The sequence below is a fragment of the Mycothermus thermophilus genome (genome assembly GCF_041956435.1).
Source record: "Mycothermus thermophilus strain CBS 625.91 unplaced genomic scaffold VTJ04scaffold_1, whole genome shotgun sequence".
Classification (NCBI taxonomy): Eukaryota; Fungi; Ascomycota; class Sordariomycetes; order Sordariales; family Chaetomiaceae; genus Mycothermus; species Mycothermus thermophilus.
In genome coordinates this window covers 4534829-4551371 of record NW_027191427.1, presented here as the reverse complement: position 1 = coordinate 4551371, position 16543 = coordinate 4534829, and the positions used below count along the sequence as shown (strand labels likewise).

Below are 16543 nucleotides of genomic sequence, written 5' to 3'. Positions count from 1 at the left end.
AACGAGTTTCCCGAGTACCTCATACCTCGGGTGTCACAATTTGATCATGGACGAACTCCACGTGAGGTGCCTCGAGACAGCTTGTGCAACACCAAAGCCTGCATCCACATGTCGATCTAAGTGTCAGGAGGGTGACGCTGTGTGATATTGCTTGTGATATTCGTTGCCCTCTCCGCTCTTGTGAGAGCCTGGGAGCTGCCCGGTTCCCAACTCCTCAGCAAACAGCCCAAAGCGGAAGGTTCTCAAATAACATAACGTCGGTAGATCAGGTAAGTACTAGGTACGTAGATATGTACAGAGTGCAAGGAGAAAACACATAGCGCCTGATAGCGGCAGATGGCACCTTGGAGATGACATGATCCGTGCATACTGGGCTATGAAATGCCCGAAAACAAACATCAACGACTCAGGCGAATGTCGACATTTGTGGGGTTCGCATTTCGGAGCAGAACAACCATCATCGCTGCCGGTACCGTGCGCTCGTCGGAGGCCGAGTCCACAACGGCGACGCCATCGGGGGCTCTTTGAGCATGGCCATGGCAGTATGGAAAGTCGGCGGTCCACGGCTCACTGATGCAAGTGAACGCAAGGTGCTTCCGGAAGCAAGTGAGGTCAGCACCGGGGTAACGACTGCGGAATACTAGTAAGTATACAATGTAGACTTCTCAGGTACTTAGTAAGCCCATGCGAGATGCCGCACCTAGCCGTATCATAGCCCAACAGTCCCGGGTAGGGGCAGCCAGCCAGCTCACTGCACTTCATGACATGATTGATACATCCAATGACTCAGACCAATGAGGCGCAGGTCGAGCAAGGAAATCTAAATATGATTTAAATCCATCCTCAGAGTGTTTGTCATCGCATATGTCTTTATCGCGCCAGAAAGCTACGGTAGTTTTGAGGCAGAGAAGATGGCTGTGAAGCTTTGCTATGATTCATCGTGATTTACAGTGCGAGCTCCACAACCCCATGGGTGTTTGCCTCCAAATTGAACCGTGTCCACACTGTGTTACTCACTCGGCCGCCTAGGATTTGGTTTCCTGAAGTAACATGATTTGCCATCAACCTCGACTTTTTGTTCAGGGCGTTTGCCTTCACAGCCCAACAACTCAGTTTGTAATACATCCCAACCTCACTTCCTCGACGGGAGTACACGGGCGAGTCGGTCCATACTCACAAATATCTCTTCTCAAATTCCGGGCCCCATATTCACAAATCCAACCAACCGACCGACCCTGGTATCAACACCATGACCGATACTCAACCGCCCCCTTCAGCTCCGAGGGGACCTCATCGAGGATCTCATCGAGGAAGAGGATCTCATAGGGGTGGATTTCGCAGAGGCCGTCAACGTGGACCGAGGGAGCCAAACACCACGTCTCATGAGCACCAACCATCACCACAGCTTGCATCTACACCTGCACCAGCACCCGGGCCTGAACTCAATAATCCTGAGCCTACAGCTGTCCCACCAACCGATGCCGGACACGCAGTGTCCGAGCCATCCAACTCAGGGAGGGGACGAGGAGATCGAGGGAGGCGTGGAGGTGGGAGACGTGGCACCGGCCAACGGTCGATCGTGGTATCTCATCGAGGAGGACGGAGACCTCCACCAAATCTCAACGCCGAACCCAGTTCATCCGCTCCCGGGTTGAGGGCTTCTGCTCCGGAGTTTGTCCCGGGTCAGCCAGTCCCACCACCGTCGAGGTTTGTGACGCTCCGTCAATATTTCTGAGACCATGGACTCACCAACATCACAGTTCCGAGACACCTGTAGTGGCACCACCCCGACACAGACCCAGTCCTGCTCGGGCTCCCCAGCCCAAATCCACCGCAGCAGACCTACCCACGCGCATCCATGAGGATATCGACCACCGGCAGTACGAGTGCGTCATTTGCACCAACGAAGTCCTGCGTAACTCCAAGGTCTGGTCATGTTCCATCTGCTGGACCGTAACCCACCTCCACTGCGTCAAGAAATGGCACACCAACCAGATGAAAGAGCGGGAGGAGAATCCCAAGCCGAACCAGGCACCGGGTTGGCGGTGTCCCGGCTGCAATTCTAATCTGACCGAGGATCCGGGTCCGTACCGTTGCTGGTGCGGCAAAGACGTCGACCCCAAACCCATCCCAGGCCTTCCTCCACATACATGCGGACAAACATGCTCGAAACCTCGGCCCACATGTCCGCATACATGTCCCCTGATGTGCCATGCTGGACCTTGTCCGCCGTGCACCCTTATGGGCCCTAGTCAGCCCTGTTTCTGTGGCAAGAACTCCACGACCAAGCGGTGCAGCGAGACGGACTATGGCAAAGGTTGGAGTTGTCAAGAGCCGTGCGGTGATCTTCTCCCCTGTGGAGAGCACGTTTGCCAGCAGCCTTGCCATGCTGGGCTGTGCGGCTCGTGCGAGGTCAAGGTTGAGGCAACGTGCTACTGCGGAAAGGAGCAGAAGACGATACCTTGCAGTCAGCGAGGCGAGGTTGAGCAGTCCTTCAACTATGGACAACGAAAGTCTTCATCAGCAACGGACAACACCGAGACCAGCTCGGGAGAGTGGTTCGAAGGCTCTTTCTCCTGTGACAGTGTTTGCGGCCGGCCCTTCGACTGCGGCGTCCATTTCTGTCAAAAGCCTTGCCATGCGCAGGACGAGGCGCCCGCTCACTGTCCCTTCTCGCCTGACGTTATCACGCATTGTCCATGCGGCAAGACGTCCTTGTCCTCGATGGGCCTGCCGCCGAGGCAGTCATGTCGAGACCCGATCCCCCACTGCAACAAGCCATGCAATAAGGTTCTGGCTTGTGGCCACAAGTGCCCCGACAAATGCCACACTGGCGCCTGCGCTCCTTGCACCCAGCGCATGCAGATATCATGCCGGTGCGGCAAAACAACAGCCGAGTCGGCGTGCCACCAGGGAGAGGTTGTTCGGCCTATGTGCTTCCGCATCTGCAGGACCCAGTTGAACTGTGGTCGGCACGAGTGCGGCGAGCGTTGCTGCCCCGGCGAAAAGAAGGCGGCGGAGAGACGGAAACAGAAGCGGAGCGCTACGGAGCACTATGAGTCGGAGCACATCTGCATGCAGTTGTGCGGCCGGCTGCTCAAGTGTGGGAAACACACCTGCCAACAGCTCTGCCACAAAGGCCCGTGTCTGTCATGCCTGGAAGCCGTCTTCGAAGAAGTCAGCTGCGCTTGTGGACGGACGGTTTTACAACCACCGCAGCCGTGCGGCACTCGGCCTCCAGAATGCCGCTTCCCCTGCACGAGACCTCGTCCCTGTGGCCATCCGGCGATCGAGCATCAATGCCATCCGGACGATGTGGCTTGTCCGAAGTGTCCGTTCTTGGTAGAGAGGCTCTGTATTTGTGGGAAGAAAAAGCTGACCAACCAGCCTTGCTGGTTCGAGGAAGGGAGATGTGGTATCACGTGCGGGAAGAAACTGAAATGCGGCGCTCACGAGTGCAGGAAATCATGCCACAAGCCTGGTGAGTGCGAGGACGCCAACATCACCGGTACTCACTGCTCCCAGCCTTGCGGCAAGCCACGCAAGTCGTGCGAACATGCTTGTGTCGACGAATGCCATGCGCCCTATCCCTGCAAGGAGGATAAGCCATGCCAGTCCAAGACGATCATCACCTGTCCCTGCCAACGTCGCAAGCAGGAAGTCCGATGCCTGGCCTCAAGGCTCGCTCCGCCGCCTCAAAGAGAACCCCTCAAGTGCGACGACGAATGCCTGCGGCTCCAGCGGAATCGGAAGCTGGCCGAGGCCCTGGACATCGATCCGGCCACCCACACTGACAACCACATCCCCTACTCCGACACCACCCTGAAGCTCTTCCGGGAAAACATGGCCTGGGCGCAAGAGCAGGAGCGCGAGCTCCGCGTCTTTGCCGGCTCCCCGGAGGAGAAACGTCTCCGCTTCAAACCCATGCCCGCGCACCAGCGCGCCTTTATCCACTCTCTGGCCGAAGACTTCGGCCTGGACACGGAGAGCATGGATCCGGAGCCGCACCGGCACGTGTGCGTCTTCAAAACGCCACGCTTCGTCTCGGCGCCGAACAAAACCCTCGCACAATGCCTCCGCATCGCCCAGCAAGCCGCCAACCTGGGAACCGGCGCATCTGCCATCAAACAGCAACCACCGGCCCTAAAGCGCCCCCAGGTTCAACCCTTCAACGCCATCCTCCTCGTCAACCCCCGCTTCGGCCTCACCATCGACGAACTCGACACCGTCCTCGCAGCCGACCTGTCTTCGGCCGCGCGTTCCGGTCCGGCAATGACCTTCACCACCTCCTTCCTCCCCTCCGCGGAGGAAGTCATCATCAAAGCCGTCCCCAAACCCGTCACAGCCGCCAGCATCGCGACCTCCACCGCCGCCACCCCCGAGGCCATCGAACGGGCCTTGTCCGCGGCGAAGCCCGCCATCGCGAAGACCGTGTCGCGCCTCGGTCTTGCCGGGTCGGTGATGCTGTGCCACGTCGAGATGGGGTCTGACACGGTGGCCAGGCGGGAAGCGGACGGGGTCGCGGGGGGAGGGTGGAGCGCGGTCGCCAGCAGGGGCGCGTGGAAGAAGGTGGCGATGAATAAGCCGAATACGGTGGTCGCGGAGAAGGCGGTGGAGGAGAGGAGGGCGCCGAGCGCGTTTGTGGCGTTGAGGAAGTTGGGGGAGAAAAAGGCTGCTGCTGGTGCTACTACTCCTACTACTGGTGCCTCTCCCGGCGGCGTTGGTCTTGGTGCTGGTGTGAAGGAGAAAGGGAAGGATAAAAAGGAGGAGGAAGTGGAGGAGGATTGGCTGGCGGCTGTTGAGAGGGAGGAGGGTGCCAGTCAGAAAGAGGAGAAGGAAGGGGAAACAAAGGATGCTGCTGAGCAAGAGGGTAATGGCACGACTGGATCGAAGGAGGAGGGTGAAGCTGCTGGTGAAGAAAAGAACTTGGAGGAGGAGAGCGGCAACGGACGAGTGGAGGGTTCTGGCGAGGGTGAGACTCCGGCCGCGATTATTGCTTAAGCAAGCATAGCATACCTTAGCATGGGTGCCAGCGTGTGTAATGTCCCCAAAGGCTTCTTCTACGAGCTCTCAGGACATCAAATAGATGCTGTAACGAATCAAGACTTAATGCGAGAACGGGACGAAGAGCTTATTGTGGCTAAAGAGGCTGAATGGAGTTGTCTTGTTGATACCCGGCATGCAGGGCAAAAAAAACTTGATCCTAGGATTGAGCAAAGTAAACAATAAACAAATCAAGAAATCTGTACACCATCATGCTTCTCAGGGCCAAGTTCACATGCTATCCGTGGTATGATAAAGTACTACAGTACCGCTGCGTATCCCACCTCGCTTCTACCCGTCGGCTAGGGGCTGCTAACCTCGATGTTTGGTAGCATTTCGTCAGCAAGCTCCACGAAACTGCAACAACACCTTCCAACAGCATAGGATCCAAGTGTCCAGCCCCGACAGTCCAATTTCCCACCCGATCTGAGTCATCCGGTATTGTCCTTGCAACATTAAAGTCGACTTGGTTTTCATCTGGATAAGATGGCCTGAGCTTCTTCAGCCCCCAAGTCCACGGGTTATATTTTCCAAGCGTCATCCAGTTCCCTTCATCGTGTATCCATCCATCCAACCTCCATCCCCTTCACAACTCATCGCCATCACCACAACAACCACCACCACCGCCCACCATGCCACCACCAACAACCATCCACGACCTCCCCACCGAGCTCCTCGACTCCATCGCGTCCCTCCTGTGCGGTGACCACTTACCCAACGACCACACCCTCGACTGCCCCGTGCACTGGAGCAAGTGGGCCCCCGGCATCAAGGAGAAGCCGCTTCCCTTCCTATGCTCGCGGCAGCGCCAAGCGACGCTGCGATCCCTCTGCCTCGCCTCGCGGCGCCTGCACACCATCGCCCTGCCGCACCTGTACCACCACCTCGTCCCGGCCAAGGACTGGTGGCGGCTGGCGCGCACGCTGGCCGCGCGCCCGGAGCTGGGGCGGTACGCGCGCTCGCTGCGGCTCGACGGCCGCACGCGGGAGCCGGACGAGAACGACCCGGCCGAGAAGCGCGGGGTGTGGGAGGACGAGGCGCTGCGGAGCGCGTACGAGGCCAAGAGGCAGGAGTACCTGAGCACGTGCGACGAGAAGGAGGTGTGGGTGGTGGACTGGGACTACGGGCTCGAGGTGCGGCAGACGGCGGAGCTGCTGACGCGGTTTGAGCATTTTTTGAGGGGCAAGTACGATTTGTACGTGGCGTTCCTGGTCAGCATGCTCCCCGACCTGGAGATGCTGGTCGCGCCGGTGGATCATCACGTCGGCTTTCGGTTCTGCAAGCCCCGGTCGCTGTCGCGGTTGAGAGAGGTTTATTTGTTTCCGGACGGCAGCGTGCTGGATCTGAAGAGGGGCGTGAGGCGGCTGATGTTTGCTGCGCACAGGGAGACGCTGGAAAAGGTGACGCTGGAGTACCCTACCGAGCATTGGTATTTCTATCCTTATTCGCCAACGAGAAAAGCGATGAGGGATGAGGAGGAATTGTTGAAAAAGGAAGGGTTGTGGGTGGAGGAGAAGCGTGCTACCGCAGCGACAGGGGACGACAATACGGACGATGAGGACTGTGATGACTCGGAAGAGAACTCGAGTGATTCGGAGGGATCGGAGGACTCGGAGGACTCGGATGAAGAGGAGGCGGACTTGGAAAAAGAAGAAGAGGAGGAGGGAGAATCCGGAGAGGGGGACCAGCAAAGCATGACACAGCCAGCGTCGCAAGAGGAGGATGAGCTGCAGGAGCTTCTGCAGGAGTTGAAGTTGAAGAAGAAGAGGAGGAGGAAAAAGCTGCAGCATGAGCAGAAGGAGGAGCATGACGAGAAGCAGGGGCTCCAGGAACAGCAGAAGACGGAGCAGGAGGTTGAGGGAAACAGGGAGCATGAAGAGGGACACGAGGAGCAGGTGGGGCAGGTGAAAGAGCATGAGGAGGACGAGGAGTACGAGGGTGATGATGATGATGATGATCAGACAGAGGAACAGGACGGGGACGAGCAGACGGAGCGGCAGCAGGACGTCGAGAGCGAGGAGGACTTGGACGAGGTGGATTACGACGAGATCGCATGGAACCCCTTCTACTACGGCGAGGGCATCCTCGGCGTCACCCTCCCCAACGTCACGCACCTGACCATCCTCGAGCACACGCTCAGCGTCGAGATGCTCGAGGAAGTCCTCGAGCCCTTCGCCAACATCACCCACCTGTATGTCAGGATGGTCGGCGACATCACTCAGGAAGCCTTTGACTTCCACCCTCTACAGGTTGGATTCGCCAATTCCCGCCTGGACGAGCTCGCCATCTTCTTCGAATCGCGCAAGCCCATGCACGCGCCCCGGCTGCGGTCGCTGGTACTCGAGGTCAAGGAGACGGTCCATGACTGGGAGGAGCAGTGGTGGTCCGAGCGGTCAGCCGAAAAGCTGAACGCGGTGATGCAGGAGCGCGGAGCCAAGCTCGAGATTTGGTTGCCCATGAGCTCCAAGTGTTGGTGGACCAACAGTTACGACCAAGAATACGTCGAGATACCCGAGTTTGACTTTGTACGGCGGATTGGTGCGTCAGAGGGCAAAGAGGAAGCCGGTTGATTTCTACTATCTTGTCTCATAAGACGACATCATGTCGAGACTGAAGGGGATGTGAATTTGAATGTAACGAGACCAGACACGATGGCTACTTGAGACTTTGGGAATAAAGAATCATGTTGACCCAGACATCACTCATCCATCAATTTACCTGGACATCCAGTTCATTTCGTCACTCATCAACCTCATTGCTTCTCTATTAATATGCATATGGGTATCAAATATGCGTATGCGGTTCAACACAAGTTCCTCTCCATTCATGCCCCTTTATCGTATTAACTCCCGATATCCCCGTCGTCTCCCTCAGAATATAATATCCTCATTCACACCATCTCCAATGATCCCCGATATATCATCGATCGGCGCATGTCTCAGACAAGCAGCTAGCGAAGTAGAATCAACGTCTAGACCCGGACAATTACTCCTTCTTCTCCCCTTTCCCGGTCTGGATGCTGTCGATAAACTCGGCAATGGCCTCAAAGTAGCCCGGCTCGACAACGCTCGAGTTGTGGTCGCCGGCGGGGAAAGCCTTCCAGACCTTGACGGGGGCTTTGCACAGCTCGTGGAGTTTCTTCATGTGGCTCGGTCTATATTACGTCATCGTCAGCAAGGCTGCCTGGTGGAGGAATAACAAGTTGGAGATGGCACACACGGGACGATCTCGTCCTGCAAACCGCTGAGGAACAGCGTCGGGACCCGGATGGTCGGGATCAGAGAGTCGCTCGGCCAGACTTGGTGGCACAGGTAGGCGAGGTACTTTGTGGGCGGCATGATTTGGGGAACTGGATGCGACAAGTGTTAATTCCACGGCACCTCATGAAGCGTTTTTTGAACCAAGATCGGGTAAGCCGGGCATACTCAGTTTGCGCATGCTCAGGAATGTGTTCTCAAGGATCAGCCCAGCGATACTCCCAGAGCCCTGGTTCTTTGCGACCAGACGAATACCAACAGCACCGCCCAGGCTCTGACCATAAACAATAATCTTGTGATCCCTCGTCTCGGCGCGGTCGCGAAGATAGTCCAGCGCGGTCTGGGCGTCAATATTCAAGCCGGACTCGTCGGGTTGGCCCGTCGAAATGCCGTAGCCGCGGTACTCGAGCATGAAGACGTTGCAGCCGGCGTGGGCGATGAGCATGCGGGCGATGGGCAGGCGGTGGCCGATGTTTCCCGCGTTGCCGTGGAACATGAGGACCGTCACCTTGGAGTTGGGCCCGCCGCGGGGTCCGCGGATGTAGAAGGCCGACAGCTTCTCGCCGTCGCTCGTCGGGATGATGAGCTCCTCATAGTCTTTGAAGTTGAACTGGGACGGGCGGGGAACGTCGGTTCGCGCGTTGGCCGGGATGTGGGATGGGTAGATGAGGGTCCTGCGGAAGGGCCGGAGTTAGAACAGGGGATCGGGATGACGGAGGCGAGTGGGTAGGTACTTTTGTTTGAAGTAAAGGAGGGCGGTCAAGACGGCAACGATCCCCTACAAGTTTGAGATACGCGGTTAGCGATCCGTGGAGCAGTAAAAGGGAAACAAAGCGGCCAAACTTGCCCCCTGAACGAGCCGGCGAGGTTGGCGACGCAGCCACTCAGGCACCACTGGGTGGGAGGATGGGATGCAGAGGTGTCGGGGCATACAGTTGAAGCTAAGGCAGGCAAGCGCAAGTAGCTTGCTGCACTGCTCAACAACGAGACAGTCCGCGCCAGAAGGGGATTCGAGGCCGACGACGACGACTCCGGCTCGGGCATGGCGGAGCAGGAGGAGGAGGAGAGGAAGAGGAAGAGAAAGAAGAGAGAAAAGAGGCGGTGATGGATGGAGTCTTGTCTTGTCTGGTCTGGGTCTGGCGTGCCTGGTCTAGCCAGGGGATAAGACGGAGTTCCGGATTTGTTGGCAAAAAAATGGAAGGCCTGCGGTGGGCAGCCTGCAAAGCTGGCGCAAAGAGAGGGACCTGAGGCGCTCAGTTACAGTGGAATCAGTGGGATTAGGATGATGAGAGATGGGCTCCTGAGCTGCTCCGTTGCTAGACCAGGACGAGGTTCGCTGGTTTCGGCGTCTTTTTTGGTGGTGTCAGTTTGGCGTCAGTTTGGCGGGGAGTCTGCGTGGATTGGATGTTGAGGGAGTGCGGAGCCCCTAGCACAACGAGACAAGGTTGCCCCAGCGCCAAAGGCCTTGTGCCTGCAATCACTTGGTGTTAAACATCACTCTATCTCACACACTATGCGGCCTCGAGATGGGCAATTACGGCAACGTTAATGCATATGCAGAAGTGGAGATTGAAGATGGCCTGGATGCCGACGGGAGCGAGCATCGATGATGTAATGGATGTTAATCAATCTGGGGAGGTCAAATCGCGGAGCTTCCATCTGCGCCGGGCCGACACTTGACGATTAGGAACCGATTGACCGATGCTTAGGTATGTACTATCGACATTGGACTCGGCCACGGACACACCAAGTCCAATGACCGAGGACTGCTTTGATCAACTTGGAGAGGGACTATAATTCAAGGAATTGTCAATGGTCATGCACACACACCAAGACAGGAAACCAGCTGCCAACTCATTGCTTTCTCGTCCAACCTCAACTCGGGCCAAGCAGCCTTTCGACCGAGGAAGAATTTCCCTCATTCAGGCATGACGGGAGCAGGCGAAAGTCGAGAAAGCCACATGGGAACCTGGCATTGGACGGCCTCGTGCAGGCTTGCTCAGCCCACAATAATACTCTGTATTGTCGTCGTCAGTCGTCTACGCCCGACTGGTGCTGACTGTCTGATGCTGACTGGCTTCGAGGAGCATTGAGCAACCGACGAGCTGGAAAGAGGTCCAAAACGGGAACCCCATGAAACACAGGAGGAGGATTGGCTTCTTCCACTTCCAAGGTTCGGCGTAAGCAGCATGCCAGCGGAAGCCCTCAGGGCGCAGCGAATGGAAATGCGACGATCCTGTTGCAATGCGCGGCAACGAGGGTGCGACGAGGGTGATAAGTCTCCTGAAACGCTCTGGAAGCTCTCGGGTCATGGTGATTCGTCCTGGTCTCCGTGGTCGCCGTGGTCTTGCATAAGGTCAGGCCCAGAGATCCAAGCTGCGTCGAGCAGTCCAGTCCTGTGCAGTGCTGGCTGCGCGTTCCTGACTAGCGCTGGTTTGTCCAGATCGAGCAGCAAGCAGCAAGCAGCAAGCAAGGAGCAAGGAGCAGGACTGATGCATCCAAGCGGGGCAGATACGGACGGGCCCAGAACCCGATGATGATGACTGATGGTGATGGAGTGGAGTGGTCATGTTCATGCCACTCGACCTAATCCATCTGGTGATCCAATTCGAGAGTTGCATGCTTCTCAGTTGCGCTCGAGCCCGTCCCAAGTCTTGCTTTTCTCGAGTCGCATCCCGTCGCGACTGAGAAGGATGCGACCGCGGCAGACACACGGCAGACATCGAGCAGCATCGCATGTCGGCATTGGCTCTGCCTTCTCTAAATTGGGAAGCGGGGGAGGATCGCGCGCGCTCTCCTGCATCTCGCGACCAACGGAACCAAGCACGAGGAGGGAGTCGACGACCTGAGGACGAGAGCGCGCCTCAGGCAGGTTTCGGGGTTTCGCATCAGGGTTGTGCCACACCAACCCCACCATCCAAGGCGCAGCTGGGACCCACAATTTGTCCGTTCTCAGGATTCTGATTGGTTGTCGACTGGGCTGACAGGGTTGGTCCGAGCGTCCGCCCCTGGTCTGATGTCCAAATCGGGACCTGAGGGACGGCTTGCGCCGCGGGCTGTCATCCAGGTGGGCGGGTTGCCAGGGTTTCCAGCCCGCTCCAGGGTTGTTGCCAGGGTTGCCCAGGGGAAGGGAACTGCACAACAAGACAGGAAGGAGGGGCTGTGTGGCTCGTGAGAAGCCGCGACCACGCACAAGCAACCTGGAAGTGACCCGAACACAAAGCTGCAGAAAGTGGGAAAGTGGGTTGCAGTGGGCTCTGTTGTGGTGGACCTTTTCCCATCCAAACATGCATCGGCGCCCAAAACTCTCCAACCAAAATCATCGCCAGACCTCAACTTTTTCTTAGGCCTGCCACCTACCTGGACTACCTGAAAATTTCTGCAAGTCACCCACTCTCGCGCATACACTACCTACACTACACGACCTCCTCACCACCTGATCGGATCCCTGCGGGGGATAACACCGACGCTGGAAAGCTAGCACCGGACTGCCGGACGCTATCCTCTGGTATCTTCTGGGACCTGCTTCCAAGTTCCCCAGTTCCGCCGCCGCCGCCGCCGCCGAGTCCCGTCTGCTCGTCAGCTTCAACCTCTCTCATTCGTGCCCAAAGGCTAGCAGAGGCTCCGCGCCGCGACCACTTCACTCACCACCCACCACCCGCAGCCCCGTTCGGGTGCTGAGCCCTGCGGCCCCGGATTCCCACTTTTCTCTCTCTTCTCTTCCAATTTTTCTCTCTCTCGTCATCCGGAACCCCAGCCTGGTGCGCAGCCTTCCTCAGTTCCTACCGAAGCTCAACCCCACCATCGCTGCTCACTCACACACATTCCGAGCCGCAGCCACAGCCAGCTCGCAGTTCCGGTCTTCCAATATTATCACCCAGACCGGGCAATTCGCTCTGATCGAGTCGGAAGCAGAGTGCTGAGTCCGACTCTTGGCAGTTCCGGTCAACGACAACACACCCAATTGGGACAATCCGGGGGTTTGGATACTCCCGCCCTGCCATCATCATGGTGTCCTTTTCGTGCGAGGTGAGTTGGTTGTCTCTGTTTGCGTCGTTTATGCTGGGAATTCGGGGGCTCCATGGCCGAGCATTGTGCTCGGGTGAGGAAGACAAAGACAGTCACATTCCTTCCATGGGAAACCCTGCGCTGCAGTGCCCCGGAATGTGTTCCCCAGACCATCTGCCCGGCCAGCCTTCCCACCCCGCCGTCGCCCTTCTTCGGCTGCCACCCCTCCCCATGACCACTCCAACCGGAGATCAATTTTACCTTACCTGACATCACACGCGCCCGCGCTCCCACCCACCACTTACACGGGACACGGCCAGCGGGTCACACCCTGGCGCACCACCCCTCTGTCCCGCACACCCCTCCGTGTCTGATCAAGTCGATCCTCCCTTCGCCCTGTCTCCTGCCCACACCTTTCTCTGTTTCCTCTTCTTGCACATGAGGCCCGCCATACCATATGCTCTGCCCCTCGCGAGATCGAATTATGTTTCAACTCGAGCAACATCATCTGACCCTTGTGCCTTTGCATCTTGACTCCAGGCGTGCGGCGACGTCTTAACCAAGAAGAAGCTCGACCCGCACCGAAATCGTTGTCGCGGCGCTACTTTCACCTGCATCGATTGCATGACCTACTTCCCCGGCACTGAATACCGGTCGCATACGGTAGGTCAACTTAGTTGGATCTCCTCCGAGACCTGACCCCACTGACAAAGCTGCCCAGAGTTGCATTTCCGAGGCTCAGAAGTATCAAGGCGCTCTATATCGTGAGAAGAAAAACAACAAGGCCCAGAAGCCCGCTCAACAATCCACCCCCGCGCAGAGCCAGGACAAGACCCAGACCCAGACCCAAGCTCAAAACAAACAGCCAACTTCCGACGCCATGGTAGCCCATCCAGCATACGTCGAGGACGCCAATGACGATTTCGAGGACTGGCGCAAGTTCCAGGTGCCTGGCCAACTTGAATCTGAGGACGACGACGACGAGGAGAACCAGCCCGTCAACCGCCTGCCCGAAGCCCCGACTCCTCCGCCGGCTGTCCCGACGATGCCAAACGTCTTCGACTTCCTTGTCAACAACCCGACGCCAACCGCATCGCATGTTTCGCTTCCCGCGACGGCCGCTGCCGTTCCCCAACCGAATGAAAACAACCAGCTTGTGCGGTTCGACCCAGAGGCGAACGGCATGGCGGATGACCCGGCAGACGACACCGCCGTGGTCCAGTACGGCAACAGCAACGGTAATAGCAACGGTTCCGCACCCGCAACCAACTTTGAGACCCCTGCTCCCAAGGAGGTTCGGAGGATAGTAAAGGACACTGGCAAGGAAAGCAGCGGCAAGAAGGACAAGAAGCGGAAACGGGACCTGCACATCGACGTCGACATGACGGATGCTCCGCCGGTTCTCCACACTGGACTCACAGGAGGGTTGAGCCGGATGATGTCCAAGTCCACCGTCTTCCCTCCGTCACCGGATTCGTACGACGCCCCCGAGGCTGAGACGCCCGCTAGCCCCCTGAAGAAGTCCAAGTCTAAGCACCACCGGTCCAGCCGGCCCAGCGATTCGATCGGCACCAGCATCATGGCCATGATCTCCGGAAACAGCGGCAAACACAAGTCGTCGTCGTCCTCCAAGAAGCGCGCCAAGACCCAGCACAAGTCCAACACGTCGCCGTCATCCAAGCCGAAAAAGAAGAAGACCAGCAGCAGCCACACCAAGACCCTTGAGGCTCCGAAGCAGCCCAAGCTCCTCGAGTTCCGGCCTGTGTCCAAGGACGGCAACAAGGATGGCGATTCTGGGGCGCTCATCGTTTACAAACCGCCTGCGGAACATTTCCTCAGCTTCGTCAACAAGGGACCCGAGAGCGAACGCGGCTGCAGCGTGAACAAAGCGCTGAAGCGCTACCACCGCGAGAGGAGCGCCTCGGGGACAAGTGTGAATAAGGTTGTGGAAGAGAAGGAGTTGTGGAAATCGTTGAGGATGAAGAGGAACGAGAGGGGTGAGATTGTCCTGTTCACCCTCGATTCTTGAGAGGGGGTAGCAATCAGGAGTTGCTTGGATTGCCTGGGTTTTCGGGTGTTGTGCATTGGGAAAAGGGGGTAATGGGGATACGGCATTTGGCTTGGTCGGGGTTTGGTTGGGGGTTGGTGGTAATGATGGCATGTAAGCATGTGGCATGTGTTTCGTTCATTTTTCTTGTTGTGTCTATGATACCTTTGTGTTATGTTTTGGGACGGAGCACGAGGGTTTGAGTTTCATTTTTTTTCTCTCTTTTCTTTCTCTGATGTTGTTTTTCTCTGACTTTTCTTTTCGTCCGAGGTGCAAAGTCCGCAGACTCACCTCGGTTATTTTACTATTTTCTTCTGCTAGTTTAAGCTCTTCCTGCGCTCGCTTTCTTTTGTCCGTGTGGCTTTCTGTCTGTTTGTCTCCGTTTTTTCTCTTCTAACGGAGGAACGAACAGCAGGGTCTGTTCTGCCTTGTTTTTCGTCTCTGTTCTCCTTCTGACGACAGTCCGAGAACTCGGGATGATGGAGGGCGTCTCCTTGACGGATACCGCCTCGCCATTGTTGAGTTTTCTGGGTGGGACGTTGATGGATGCAGTGTACGATTCAGTTTTCTCTTCTTGAAATGTGTTCAGTGTATTGTATGAGTACAACTACGAGGTGGTGTGTTCGAGGAATTCCATTAGCTTTCTTAACGAAGTTGCTCGTCGCCATCTGCTTGGGTCTGAGAGTTGTACCTAATGGAGAAAGAAATCTTATTTATTGTACCCAAGTTGACACCAAAACCTCGTCATTAATTGATACATCCAAACCTCGCTGCCTTGTCCCATATGTCCGATACACCCACTGATTGACCGAAGAAACAAACATCAAATCGACCTCAAGGGCAAAATATGTTGCGCCATGACCCCCCTCCTACACAGCGGACACTCGGGCTTCTCCCTGACCCAATCCCCGATACACGCCCAGCAGAAGACGTGGCCGCACTGCGTCGCGGCCGGGTCCTTCATCTCCTCCAGACACAGCGTGCACTTGCGCTGCTGGTCGCCCTTCATCCACCCCATCACGTCCTTGCCCTGTGCCAAATCGTACCGTGCCCTGCCGGCCTTGGGCACGGGCGTGTGCGCCATGGCGCCGATTTCCGCCAGGCTGCGCTGGCCCGAGTTTCCTGCAGCGTCGCCTTGCCCGTCGAGGAGCTCGTTGTTGCTGGTGTACATGTTCTCGTCCAGGCTGACGTCGACGGCGGGACCGAACATGCCGCGGTGGGTGTACATCCCTCCGTCTTCATCTTCTTCCTCGGCGTCGGGGTTTACCGCGCCGGCTTTGTTGGCGGAGGATAGCTCCCGGCGGATGTGCATCCACCCGCGCACCAGCATCTGCACAACCAACAAGACGCCGAGGACCTCGTACCCGCCGCGTCCGGCGCCGACCTGGCCCGCGGGATGGCCCTCGACGGCCTTGCGTGTGGTGAAGACGTAGCGCAGGCCCCACACCCGCTTGCTCAGCTCGTAGTAGGCGCCGGTGAAGTAGAAGGCGGCGAGCGCGATGGCGCGGATGTGCGCGCCGCTGGTTAAGGGGACGAGGTGGGTCAGCAGGTAGCGCAGGACGCGGTACTCGGCGCTGGGCCGGCCGGATTTGTCGCGGGCTTCGTCGCGCCCCTGGCGGGTGAGGGTCGCCAGGCGGGCGCGGATCAGTTTGCGCAGGAGGGAGCGGAACGAGGGGAGCGTGCGGTGCGCGAGGTAGGGGAGCAGCACCGAGGTGAGGATGTAGCCTGCCCGCCGGGAGATGGTGGGGAGGTAGGGGCCGCCTTCTCCTCCTCCTACTATTTGTTCGGCATTGGAGGTGGTGTCGTTGGATGGCGGTTGCGATGGTGGTTTGGTTGGAGGGAAGATGGGGTGGGAAGGCGCCTCGACTTGGACCAGGTCGCAGTACTCCTCGCCGAGGGTGCGGTTGCCGATCAAGGTGGTCAGGCACAGGTAGAGGGCGTCAGCAAAGGTGCGGATTTCGGTGGCCCAGGCATGGGCAGAGCGGGCGCCGCGCAGACGGCGGTACAGATCGCTGAGCTGGTTGGTGAGGACGCCTTGGAAGTAGGCGTCTTTTTGGTGAGCGCGAATGATGTCCGGAGCGGCGGCGAAGGGGTACGGAGAAGAGGTGAGCGGCGGCGGTGGTTTGGAGGGGGGTGGTTGGGTTGACATTGTGGAGAGATTGGATGGGCGATGAATTGCGATCGTGTA

The 16543-nt window shown here is 57.7% G+C and overlaps 7 protein-coding genes across 7 annotated transcripts; 4 read left to right on the top strand and 3 right to left on the bottom strand.

Annotated features, from left to right (window-relative positions):
• Window positions 1–530: 530 nt before the first annotated feature.
• VTJ04DRAFT_1707 (uncharacterized protein) lies at window positions 531–5001 on the top strand (the record flags this gene model as incomplete). The annotated part of the gene is made up of 4 exons (XM_069359424.1): window positions 531–611; window positions 1278–1582; window positions 1636–1707; window positions 1761–5001. The coding sequence occupies 4 exons, from the start codon at window positions 531–533 to the stop codon at window positions 4999–5001; spliced, it is 3699 nt and encodes a 1232-aa protein (XP_069224315.1).
• Window positions 5002–5675: 674 nt separating this feature from the next.
• VTJ04DRAFT_1706 (uncharacterized protein) lies at window positions 5676–7613 on the top strand (the record flags this gene model as incomplete). The annotated part of the gene is made up of 1 exon (XM_069359423.1): window positions 5676–7613. One exon carries the CDS (start codon window positions 5676–5678, stop codon window positions 7611–7613), a length of 1938 nt encoding a protein of 645 aa, XP_069224314.1.
• Window positions 7614–8028: 415 nt separating this feature from the next.
• On the bottom strand, window positions 8029–9344 carry VTJ04DRAFT_1705 (uncharacterized protein; the record flags this gene model as incomplete). The annotated part of the gene is made up of 5 exons (XM_069359422.1): window positions 8029–8197; window positions 8263–8392; window positions 8469–8974; window positions 9035–9078; window positions 9234–9344. The coding sequence occupies 5 exons, from the start codon at window positions 9342–9344 to the stop codon at window positions 8029–8031; spliced, it is 960 nt and encodes a 319-aa protein (XP_069224313.1).
• Window positions 9345–10433: 1089 nt separating this feature from the next.
• Window positions 10434–12223, top strand: VTJ04DRAFT_1704 (uncharacterized protein; the record flags this gene model as incomplete). Its single annotated transcript, XM_069359421.1, has 2 exons — window positions 10434–10480; window positions 11782–12223. The coding sequence occupies 2 exons, from the start codon at window positions 10434–10436 to the stop codon at window positions 12221–12223; spliced, it is 489 nt and encodes a 162-aa protein (XP_069224312.1).
• Window positions 12224–12308: 85 nt separating this feature from the next.
• On the top strand, window positions 12309–14337 carry VTJ04DRAFT_1703 (uncharacterized protein; the record flags this gene model as incomplete). Its single annotated transcript, XM_069359420.1, has 3 exons — window positions 12309–12329; window positions 12849–12971; window positions 13030–14337. The coding sequence occupies 3 exons, from the start codon at window positions 12309–12311 to the stop codon at window positions 14335–14337; spliced, it is 1452 nt and encodes a 483-aa protein (XP_069224311.1).
• A 174-nt stretch (window positions 14338–14511) lies between these two features.
• On the bottom strand, window positions 14512–15023 carry VTJ04DRAFT_1702 (uncharacterized protein; the record flags this gene model as incomplete). Its single annotated transcript, XM_069359419.1, has 3 exons — window positions 14512–14701; window positions 14766–14962; window positions 15006–15023. The coding sequence occupies 3 exons, from the start codon at window positions 15021–15023 to the stop codon at window positions 14512–14514; spliced, it is 405 nt and encodes a 134-aa protein (XP_069224310.1).
• Window positions 15024–15178: 155 nt separating this feature from the next.
• On the bottom strand, window positions 15179–16504 carry VTJ04DRAFT_1701 (uncharacterized protein; the record flags this gene model as incomplete). The annotated part of the gene is made up of 1 exon (XM_069359418.1): window positions 15179–16504. The coding sequence occupies one exon, from the start codon at window positions 16502–16504 to the stop codon at window positions 15179–15181; it is 1326 nt and encodes a 441-aa protein (XP_069224309.1).
• Window positions 16505–16543: the final 39 nt, after the last annotated feature.